Source organism: Oncorhynchus keta, chromosome 27, assembly GCF_023373465.1.
Source record: "Oncorhynchus keta strain PuntledgeMale-10-30-2019 chromosome 27, Oket_V2, whole genome shotgun sequence".
In the NCBI taxonomy this organism is placed as follows: Eukaryota; Metazoa; Chordata; class Actinopteri; order Salmoniformes; family Salmonidae; genus Oncorhynchus; species Oncorhynchus keta.
The window spans coordinates 16,523,817-16,536,316 of NC_068447.1; the positions used below are offsets into that span (position 1 = coordinate 16,523,817).

Consider the following 12,500-nt stretch of genomic DNA (forward strand, 5'->3'; position numbering starts at 1 on the left):
ACATCAGTCCAGTGTTCTGGCCTCAACATCACACCTCATCAGTTCAGTGTTCTGGCCTCAACATCACACCACATCAGTCCAGTGTTCTGGCCTCAACATCACACCACATCAGTCCAGTGTTCTGGCCTCAACATCACACCACATCAGTCCAGTGTTCTGGCCTCAACATCACACCACATCAGGCCAGTGTTCTGGCCTCAACATCACACCACATCAGTCCAGTGTTCTGGCCTCAACATCACATCAGCCCAGTGGGAGAGCACAGTTCAGTAAGGAACAATTGGTCTATCCCTCCTCCTCCCACCACTTTCTCCTCCCTCCATTCTGCTCCATACTTCTGTCTCTCATTAAAAGGCACTTATATCACCCCTCTACATCATCCCCCTCTACATCTGTCATTCTGCCCCTGAACAGGCAGTTAACCCACTGTTCCTAAGCCGTCATTGAAAATAAGAATTTGTTCTTAACTGACTTGCCTAGTTAAATAAAGGTAAAATAAAAAATCATCCCCCACTACATAATCCCCCTCTACATAATCCCCCACGAACACAAACACCAGCTAAACACAATCGATTAACTGACAGAGATACTCATGGCTCCATGGGGTTAACACACTCGAAGACCCCCACTGCTGAGGGAATGACATGCAAGATGGAGAAGGAAATGTTAACCTATTAATAGGAGATTGGTTTCACTGTACAGTATCTATGTCAGGGAGTCAGAGTAGAGAGTGAGGGTAGAGAGTCTAGAGAGGCTAGAGACTCAGGGTAGAGAGTCAGTGTAGAGAGTCAGGGCTAGAGACTCAGGGTAGAGAGTCAGGGTTAGAGAGTGAGGGTAGAGACTCAGGGTAGAGAGTCAGGGCTAGAGAGTGAGGGTAGAGACTCAGGGTAGAGAGTCTAGAGAGGCTAGAGACTCAGGGTAGAGAGTCAGTGTAGAGAGTCAGGGCTAGAGACTCAGGGTAGAGAGTCAGGGCTAGAGAGTGAGGGTAGAGACACAGGGTAGAGAGTCTAGAGAGGCTAGAGACTCAGGGTAGAGAGTCAGTGTAGAGAGTCAGGGCTAGAGACTCAGGGTAGAGAGTCAGGGCTAGAGAGTGAGGGTAGAGACTCAGGGTAGAGAGTCTAGAGAGGCTAGAGACTCAGGGTAGAGAGCCAGTGTAGAGAGTCAGGGCTAGAGACTCAGGGTAGAGAGGCAGGGCTAGAGAGTCAGGGCTAGTGACTCAGGGTAGAGAATCGGGGTAGAGAGTGAGGCTAGAGACTCAGGGTAGAGAGTCAGTGTAGAGAGTCAGGGCTAGAGACTCAGGGTAGAGAGGCAGGGCTAGAGAGTCAGGGCTAGTGACTCAGGGTAGAGAATCGGGGTAGAGAGTCAGGGCTAGTGACTCAGGGTAGAGAGGCAGGGCTAGAGAGTCAGGGCTAGTGACTCAGGGTAGAGAGTCAGGGCTAGAGAGTCAGGGCTAGTGACTCAGGGTAGAGAATCGGGGTAGAGAGTCAGGGCTAGTGACTCAGGGTAGAGAATCGGGGTAGAGAGTCAGGGCTAGTGACTCAGGGTAGAGAGGCAGGGCTAGAGAGTCAGGGCTAGTGACTCAGGGTAGAGAATCGGGGTAGAGAGTCAGGGCTAGTGACTCAGGGTAGAGAATCGGGGTAGAGAGTCAGGGCTAGTGACTCAGGGTAGAGAGGCAGGGCTAGAGAGTCAGGGCTAGTGACTCAGGGTAGAGAGGCAGGGCTAGAGAGTCAGGGCTAGTGACTCAGGGTAGAGAATCAGGGTAGAGAGTCAGGGCTAGTGACTCAGGGTAGAGAGGCAGGGCTAGAGAGTCAGGGCTAGTGACTCAGGGTAGAGAATTGGGGTAGAGAGTCAGGGCTAGTGACTCAGGGTAGAGAGGCAGGGCTAGAAAGTCAGGGCTAGTGACTCAGGGTAGAGAATCGGGGTAGACAGTCAGGGCTAGTGACTCAGGGTAGAGAGGCAGGGCTAGAGAGTCAGGGCTAGTGACTCAGGGTGGAGAGGCAGGGCTAGAGAGTCAGGGCTAGTGACTCAGGGTGGAGAGGCAGGGCTAGAGAGTCAGGGCTAGTGACTCAGGGTAGAGAATCGGGGTAGACAGTCAGGGCTAGTGACTCAGGGTGGAGAGGCAGGGCTAGAGAGTCAGGGCTAGAGACTCAGGGTAGAGAGGCAGGGCTAGAGAGTCAGGGCTAGTGACTCAGGGTAGAGAATCGGGGTAGACAGTCAGGGCTAGTGACTCAGGGTGGAGAGGCAGGGCTAGAGAGTCAGGGCTAGAGACTCAGGGTAGAGAGGCAGTGTAGAGAGTCAGGGCTAGAGACTCAGGGTAGAGAGGCAGGGCTAGAGAGTCAGGGCTAGTGACTCAGGGTGGCTCTGAGAATATTGAAAGAATGTATTGTAGCCATAAAAAGTGTTAAACAAATCAAAATATATGTTACTACATGATTTCATATATTTTATTTCATAGTTTTGATTTCTTTCACCATTATTCTACAATTTGGAAAATAGTCAAATAAAGAAAAACCTTTGAATGAGTAGGTGTTGTAAAACCTTTGGCCGGTAATGAATGAGTAGGTGTTGTAAAACCTTTGGCCGGTAATGAATGAGTAGGTGTTGTAAAACCTTTGGCCGGTAATGAGTGAGTAGGTGTTGTAAAACCTTTGGCCGGTAATGAATGAGTAGGTGTTGTAAAACCTTTGGCCGGTAATGAGTGAGTAGGTGTTGTAAAACCTTTGGCCGGTAATGAATGAGTAGGTGTTGTAAAACCTTTGGCCGGGAATGAATGAGTAGGTGTTGTAAAACCTTTGGCCGGTAATGAATGAGTAGGTGTTGTAAAACCTTTGGCCGGTAATGAATGAGTAGGTGTTGTAAAACCTTTGGCCGGTAATGAATGAGTAGGTGTTGTAAAACCTTTGGCCGGTAATGAATGAGTAGGTGTTGTAAAACCTTTGGCCGGTAATGAATGAGTAGGTGTTGTAAAACCTTTGGCCGGTAATGAATGAGTAGGTGTTGTAAAACCTTTGGCCGGTAATGAATGAGTAGGTGTTGTAAAACCTTTGGCCGGTAATGAGTGAGTAGGTGTTGTAAAACCTTTGGCCGGTAATGAATGAGTAGGTGTTGTAAAACCTTTGGCCGGTAATGAGTGAGTAGGTGTTGTAAAACCTTTGGCCGGTAATGAATGAGTAGGTGTTGTAAAACCTTTGGCCGGGAATGAATGAGTAGGTGTTGTAAAACCTTTGGCCGGTAATGAATGAGTAGGTGTTGTAAAACCTTTGGCCGGTAATGAATGAGTAGGTGTTGTAAAACCTTTGGCCGGTAATGAATGAGTAGGTGTTGTAAAACCTTTGGCCGGTAATGAATGAGTAGGTGTTGTAAAACCTTTGGCCGGTAATGAATGAGTAGGTGTTGTAAAACCTTTGGCCGGTAATGAATGAGTAGGTGTTGTAAAACCTTTGGCCGGTAATGAATGAGTAGGTGTTGTAAAACCTTTGGCCGGTAATGAATGAGTAGGTGTTGTAAAACCTTTGGCCGGTAATGAATGAGTAGGTGTTGTAAAACTTTTGGCCGGTAATGAATGAGTAGGTGTTGTAAAACCTTTGGCCGGTAATGAATGAGTAGGTGTTGTAAAACCTTTGGCCGGTAATGAATGAGTAGGTGTTGTAAAACCTTTGGCCGGTAATGAATGAGTAGGTGTTGTAAAACCTTTGGCCGGTAATGAATGAGTAGGTGTTGTAAAACCTTTGGCCGGTAATGAATGAGTAGGTGTTGTAAAACCTTTGGCCGGTAATGAATGAGTAGGTGTTGTAAAACCTTTGGCCGGTAATGAATGAGTAGGTGTTGTAAAACCTTTGGCCGGTAATGAATGAGTAGGTGTTGTAAAACCTTTGGCCGGTGATGTGCGCAGGAAAATAGATCTGCAGGCAGCATAGAGAAGAAAAGGTTTCAAAATGATCATTGATCACATGGTGCAAGAATTCATGTAATTAGTTAATTATTGAATGTTATTATGCACACACTTTTGTGGAACCAAAACATACACAGCCTCTGCTCAACAAACTCAAACTCTAGAATTCATTGTTTGGGGTGCTGCAGTTCGGAAACGATATTGTGCTTATTGCCATCACGGCAGTAAGCGATGCATTCCACCATCAATCCTTCACATTCTAGTCCGGTTGCGGCCACAACTAGACCTTGTTTCAAATGCATCAAGAAATCATCTTATTTACATGCCTAGCAATCAACAAATGTCCGTTGTTTAAAGCACACTTTGCAATCACAAATAACAGCTCCAATAATCCCCCCATGTTGAACAACATGTGAACAAGGGTTTTGTAGATTCATGACTCTTTCGAGGTTTCAGTTCATTGTTGGCCAATAAGGGGTTCTGCCTGCCCCATGTGGTCATAGCCAGGGGTTCATTGGATTGGGATTCATTGAATTGGGCATGCAGGAGGTGGGAAGCCACCCTTTTTTTGGTGACCAATCGAAACCAAAAGCTCTTTTTTTGGTGACCAATCGAAACCAAAAGCTATTTTTTTGGTGACCAATCGAAACCAAAAGCTATTTTTTTGGTGACCAATCGAAACCAAAAGCAATTTTTTTGGTGACCAATCGAAACCAAAAGCTCTTTTTTTGGTGACCAATCGAAACCAAAAGCTATTTTTTGGTGACCAATCGAAACCAAAAGCTATTTTTTGGTGACCAATCGAAACCAAAAGCAATTTTTTTGCTTTTAAATTATAGGTTGTGATAGCTGTAGGCCTAATTGTTAATTTCATTCAGTCGTCAATCGCCCAGTAGGCTAGTGCATTTTTGGTTTCAGGTAAAATATTGGTATGAACATAAACACAACTGAACTCTCTATTTAGAGGATATTGTTCTGTTTTTGGTTTCGAAGACAATAACAATTGTAGGCTATCACAAATGTGCATTTGTAACAGTAAAGCTTCCGTCCCTCTCCTCGCCCCTACCTGGGCTCAAACAACGGACGCTCTCTACACATCGACAACAGCCACCCTCGAAGCATCTTTACCCATCGCTCACAAAAGCCACGGCCCTTGCAGAGCAAGGGGAATAACTACTTCAAGGTCTCAGAGCGATTGACGTCACCGATTGAAATGCTATTAGCGCGCCCACTAGCTAGCCATTTCACATCGGTTACACAATTTTTAAAACATTTTTAATTTCACCTTTATTTAACCAGTTAGGCTAGTTGAGAACGAGTTCTCATTTGCAACTGCAACCTGGCCAGAATAGCAATTCGACACATACAACAACACAGAGTTACACATGGAATAAACAAAACATACAGTCAATAATACAATAGAAAAAAATAAAACAAAAAAGTCTATGTACAGTGAGTGCGAATGAGGTAAGATAAGGGAGTTAAAGCAGTAAATAGGTCATGGTGGCGAAGTAATTACAATATAGCAATTAAACGCTGGAATGGTGGATGTGTAGGAGATGAATGTACAAGTAGAGATACTGGGGTGCAAAGGAGCAATATAAATAAATAAATACAGCATGGGGATGAGGTAGATAGATGGGCTGTTTACAGATGGGCTATGTACAGGTACAGTGATATGTGAGCTGCTCTGGCAGCTGGTGCTTAAAGCTAGTGAGGGAGACATGAGTCTCCAGCTTCAGTGATTTTTGCAGTTCGTTCCAGTCATTGGCAGCAGAGAACTGGAATGAAAGTTGACCAAAGGAGGAATTAGCTTAGGGGGTGACCAGTGAGATATACCTGCTGGAGCGCGTGCTACGAGTGGGTGCTGCTATGGTGACCAGTGAGCTGAGATAAGGCGGGACTTTACCTAACAGAGACTTGAAGATAACCTGTAGCCAGTGGGTTTGGCGACGAGTATGAAGCGAGGGCCAACCAACGAAAGCGTACAGGTAGTGTATGGGGCTTTGGTGACAAAACCGATGGCACTGTGATAGACTGCATCCAGTTTGTAGAGAGGAGTGTTGGAGGCTATCACCGATGTCGAGGATCGGTAGAATAGTCAGTTTTACGAGGGTATGTTTGGCAACATGAGTGAAGGATGCATTGTTGCGATATAGGAAGCCAATTCTAGATTTACTAGAATCACTTTTGTGATATGTTTTGTGTTTACCAGCATTTGTAACTTGAGTGCGATAATTACCTGTACAAAACAGTTAATCTGATAATGTTTTCTTCATGGTGATGGAAAGTCTAAAGGTCACAGGAGGTTGGTGGCACCTTAATTGGGGAGAATGGGCACGTGGTAATGACTGGAGTGGAATTAGCGGAATGGTGCCAAATACATCAAACACATGGTTTCCATGGTTTCCATGGTTTCCATGTGTTTGATGCCATTCCATTTGCTCCGTTCTGGACATTATTATGAGCCGTTCTCTCCTCAGCAGCCTCCTGTAGTACAGATACAGACCTAGATGACCAGCCTATGTGCAATACACCAATGTACATTTACATAAAGTGGTTTCTAAGGCTGGTTCAAAGTTATTTGATCAATAAAATATATAATTTGATGGAATGTTTTGTGTCTTTGCCCATAACTTTGCACCTTCTGATGTAAATGTTTAAGTACAGGGTTTTGTTCTTTCTGGATTCCATTAGAATGTCAATAGCAGAGAAAGGGACAAGGACACTCTTACAATTCCAACTATTGGATCCTGCAAGGTACTGCTCTTAATTATACAACTACCTTTTTTTGCCAAAGCGGAGATGCTGAAAACAAGTTTTTGCCTGGCGCTGCGAACATCTATACGGTCTGCTAATACAAATAAAGGACCAGTGCACTGCTTTGGTGAAAAAATCTATTTCACCACCATCAATTTTTTAAATATATATATTTAGTTAATTATTATTTTTCAGGGGGTGCTGCAGCACCCTCAGCTGCCCTACTTCCTGCAGCTATGATCCTCTGCCAGCATCCCTAATCCCCACCTGAAGCCTGCATTTCTCTGGATGAATGCTTTTCCACCTCTCACTCTATCTTGATGATACAAAATGTTTCAATTTTCTCAGAGCCACCTAGATGATACAAAATGTTTCAATATTCTCAGAGCCAACTAGATGATACAAAATGTTTCAATATTCTCAGAGCCACCTTGGTAAAATGTTTCAATATTCTCGGAGCCACCTAGATGATACAAAATGTTTCAATATTCTCAGAGCCACCTAGATGATACAAAATGTTTCAATATTCTCAGAGCCACCTTGATGATACAAAATGTTTTAATATTCTCAGAGCCACCAAGATGATACAAAATGTTTCAATATTCTCAGAGCCACCTAGATGATACAAAATGTTTCAATATTCTCAGAGCCACCTTGATGATACAACATGTTTCAATATTCTCAGAGCCACCCTGATGATACAAAATGTTTCAATATTCTCAGAGCCACCTAGATGATACAACATGTTTCAATATTCTCAGAGCCACCTTGATGATACAAAATGTTTCAATATTCTCAGAGCCACCTTGATGATACAAAATGTTTCAATACTCTCAGAGCCACCTTGGTAAAATGTTTCAATATTCTCAGAGCCACCTTGTTGATACAAAATGTTTCAAAATTCTCAGAGCCACCTAGATGATACAAAATGTTTCAATATTCTCAGAGCCACCTAGATGATACAAAATGTTTCAATATTCTCAGAGCCAACTAGATGATACAAAATGTTTCAATATTCTCAGAGCCACCTAGATGATACAAAATGTTTCAATATTCTCAGAGCCAACTTGATGATACAAAATGTTTCAATATTCTCAGAGCCACCTAGATGATACAAAATGTTTCAATATTCTCAGAGCCACCTTGGTAAAATGTTTCAATATTCTCAGAGCCACCTTGTTGATGCAAAATGTTTCAATATTCTCAGAGCCACCTAGATGATACAAAATGTTTCAATATTCTCAGAGCCACCTAGATGATACAAAATGTTTCAATATTCACAGAGCCACCTAGATGATACAAAATGTTTCAATATTCTCAGAGCCACCTTGGTAAAATGTTTCAATATTCTCAGAGCCACCTAGATGATACAAAATGTTTCAATATTCTCAGAGCCACCTAGATGATACAAAATGTTTCAATATTCTCAGAGCCACCTTGGTAAAATGTTTCAATATTCTCAGAGCCACCTAGATGATACAAAATGTTTCAATATTCTCAGAGCCACCTTGTTGATGCACATTGCTTCACTACTCACATAATGTTTTCCTTCCCTGGAAAATATTGCAGACGGGCAAATGCTAAAATGAGCTGGGCGCTAACATTATGTGGAACATCTTTGAATGCAGCGCAACAAGACAATGTTAGTGGAAAGCGCACGAGACAATGACACTGTCATAGTAGGCTGTATGCGTCGTTCCTTTAGCAGGGGGTCAGAAACCATTTTCAGTGCCAATTTACAATTGATCCCACCATTTCTAAAGATATGTGTGGCAGTTACGATTTCACTATAAGCCTGTGGCAGGGCTCTCCAACCCTGTTCTTGGAGTGCTACCGTCCTGTAGCTTTTCGCTCCAACCCCAATCTAGCGCACCAGATTCTAATAATTAGCTGTTTGATAAGCTGAATCAGGTTAGTTACAACATGGTTTGGAGTGAAAACTAACAGGTGGGTAGCTCTCCCAACACAGGGTCTGTGTGCCTTGGCCTTCATATTGTAGGTTACCTAACTGTGCCCCAAAAATGTCTAACTGCCCACAGACGGAATAATTCTATAGTTGGCTTTGAGACAGAGGTGCCACGCCACTGAACTATGACTCCCTGTACCGAGGCGCTGTCCTTTCAGCACCACCCCACGGAACTATGACTACCTGTACCGAGGTGCTGTCCATTCAGCACCACCCCACGGAACTATGACTACCTGTACCGAGGTGCTGTCCATTCAGCACCACCCCACGGAACTATGACTACCTGTACCGAGGTGCTGTCCATTCAGCACCACCCCACGGAACTATGACTACCTGTACCGAGGTGCTGTGCGTTCAGCACCACCCCAAAGAACTATGACTACCTGTACCGAGGTGCTGTCCATTCAGCACCACCCCACGGAACTATGACTACCTGTACCGAGGTGCCGTGCGTTCAGCACCACCCCACGGAACTATGACTACCTGTACCGAGGTGCTGTCCGTTCAGCACCACCCCACGAAACTATGACTCCCTGTACCGAGGTGCTGTCCGTTCAGCACCACCCCACGGAACTATGACTACCTGTACCGAGGTGCTGTCCTTTCAGCACCACCCCACAGAACTATGACTACCTGTACCGAGGTGCTGTCCATTCAGCACCACCCCACGGAACTATGACTACCTGTACCGAGGTGCTGTCCATTCAGCGGTGCTGAATCACGGACATGGTTTAAATGTGTAGATTTTCCTTTTGTATTTTGTGATTTTCGTCATTCTTTGGTCGATTACAGATTACATGCCTAAGTAAGTCCTTTGAAATGCATGTGTAGGATTTATTTGGCAGATTGCATTCGGGTCAGCTGTGTTTTGCTTCAGTAACTTTTCCATTGATGTAAGCATTCGAAATCGGCCTTGTTGTGACCTGATACTGTGTATTAAGCCTCTATTTCACGTTGCACTGTGTGTGCCCTTCCACAGGTAAATCAATGAGGTTGAGTAGTGGTTGACATTGAACACACGGTTCCACAGTCCTTTAAACCTGATATTGTGGTGATCATCAATGGCCGTTCCACAGACCTTTAAACCTGATATTGTGGTGATCATCAATGGCCGTTCCACAGACCTTTAAACCTGATATTGTGGTGATCATCAATGGCCGTTCCACAGACCTTTAAACCTGATATTGTGGTGATCATCAATGGCCGTTCCACAGACCTTTAAACCTGATATTGTGGTGATCATCAATGGCCGTTCCACAGTCCTTTAAACCTGATATTGCGGTGATCATCAATGGCCGTTCCACAGACCTTTAAACCTGATATTGTGGTGATCATCAATGGCCGTTCCACAGTCCTTTAAACCTGATATTGTGGTGATCATCAATGGCCGTTCCACAGTCCTTTAAACCTGATATTGCGGTGATCATCAATGGCCGTTCCACAGACCTTTAAACCTGATATTGTGGTGATCATCAATGGCCGTTCCACAGTCCTTTAAACCTGATATTGTGGTGATCATCAATGGCCGTTCCACAGACCTTTAAACCTGATATTGTGGTGATCATCAATGGCCGTTCCACAGACCTTTAAACCTGATATTGTGGTGATCATCAATGGCCGTTCCACAGTCCTTTAAACCTGATATTGCGGTGATCATCAATGGCCGTTCCACAGACCTTTAAACCTGATATTGTGGTGATCATCAATGGCCGTTCCACAGTCCTTTAAACCTGATATTGTGGTGATCATCAATGGCCGTTCCACAGACCTTTAAACCTGATATTGTGGTGATCTTCAATGGCCGTTCCACAGACCTTTAAACCTGATATTGTGGTGATCATCAATGGCTGTTCCACAGACCTTTGAACCTGATATTGCGGTGATCATCAATGGCTGAAATATCAGGTTTAAAGGTCTGTGGAACGGCGATTGAAGATCACCACAATATCAGATTTAAATCTCTGTGGAACGGCCATTGAAGATCAACACAATATTAGATTTAAATCTCTGTGGAATGGACATTAATGATCATGAATGGCTGGGGTCATTTTGTTTGTTGTTGCTGTTCTCCAAATATAATTTTAGTGTATTTAAATTGTGTAGACATACAGTAAATGAGCTTCAACTTCCACAAGGTCCTGCCATACCCCTAGGTTTAGCTGAACTACATAACCAAAACTACATGACCTGTCAGCAACGGGTGTGGCTGAAATAGCCGAATCCACTAATGTAAACCTACAAGCACACACACACACACACACACACACACACACACACACACACACACACACACACACACACACACACACACACACACACACACACACACACACACACACACACACACACACACACACACACACACACTCAGATAGAAATCCAATTTCTGTTAACAGCAGCATGTAAGCTCTGATAGGATCTATCACCTGCAGCTATAAAAGCAGAGAGTCGTGGTTCCATCCTTCACTACCCCTCCCTCCCCATTAAACACACACACACAGCTCCTAAATCTGTCCCAAAGTGGCCTCTTAGATAGTTGGGATAGAGAGGATCAATAGAGTGACACAGACACCAAGGGATGGATGGCTGGCTGGATGGACGGCTGGAAGGGTGGACGGCTGGATGGGTGGATGGATTCATAGATAGATAGATAGATAGATAGATGATAGATAGATAGATAGATAGATAGATAGATAGATAGATAGATAGATAGATAGATAGATAGATAGATAGATAGATAGATAGATAGATAGATAGATAGATAGATGCCTCTCAGCTTCACAGAGAGAGAGAGGTGTTTGTTGTTGCGGAATGAAGTGAGTTCATTCTTACAAGGTAAAGTTCATTGAGTCAGCATAAAGTGGTAGACACCGTATTACAGTTCTGAAATCCATCATAATCACCATACTGTATGGTCTCGGATGTGGTTACATGCTGCTGTATGTTGCAAACTCAACTAGCTCTCAGTCTCACGCCAGAATTAGACGTTCTTCCATGTTTCTCAAATGTCAAATTTCGAACGGTTTAAGGTTTAAGTTCAGGCATTAACTCAGAAATTTTAAGGCTAGGCATTAACTATGACTGTTTAAGGTTTGGGATAGGCTTAAATCAAAAATCTACTTTCTATTTCTGGATTTGAACTGTCAACCTTTAGAATCAGAGGCAGATGGTTCTGCCCGTCCACCAAAACCAAAACCTACTTGAAGGTAACAGCGCTCGCTGTTGCCCCTAGTGGCCGGTTTCCACGTCATCTCCCAACGTCCTCAGACATGGATGGACGTTGAATACTGACTTGTATCCAGGGTGACCTGGCTGTGTAAACTGGTTTGAACAGGTCCAGTGTGTTCAGTTGGTGTTCTCTAACAATTGTTAAATTTCCGCTGTTCCAGTAGTGCAGAATTGACTTGACTGACTCAGTAGACTTGACAGTTGACTTGACTGACTCACCTTCATGGCTTCAGACTTCTTGTGGAACATCTCCTCCATGTTCTCAGCCAGCTTCTTCACCAACCTCAATCCATCTATCTCTTCTACACGCACTGCTCGCTCAAACTCCTTATACTTCTGTAAGAAACACACGTACACACACATATGACCTCATTACACACATTGTAGCCAGAACATTTGTAAGAAAACACGCAAAATCAGAAAATGCATTGAAATGTAATGTATTTATATAATTTGACCAACAACGTAACCTAACTAACTCAAATGGCAACCACAAAACCCGTTCCAACCCCAGCCAGTGACATATCGACCCCACCAACACACACGCACGCACACTTAGCAAAGCATTATCTTTGCACACACACACAGCATAAATCAGGTCTCACCATGTCCAGTGACCACATCAGCTCTGTTAAATCTCATTACTGTGTAACA

The 12,500-nt window shown here is 43.9% G+C and overlaps 1 protein-coding gene across 1 annotated transcript in view; it reads right to left on the bottom strand.

Annotated features, from left to right (window-relative positions):
* cacna2d3a (calcium channel, voltage-dependent, alpha 2/delta subunit 3a) overlaps positions 1–12,500 on the bottom strand; it is a 418,957-nt gene that overhangs the window by 336,325 nt on the left and 70,132 nt on the right. The window contains exon 3 of the mRNA XM_052481816.1: positions 12,066–12,182. Coding sequence (XP_052337776.1) covers positions 12,066–12,182 — 117 coding nt within the window. The remainder of the gene's footprint in view (positions 1–12,065; positions 12,183–12,500) is intronic.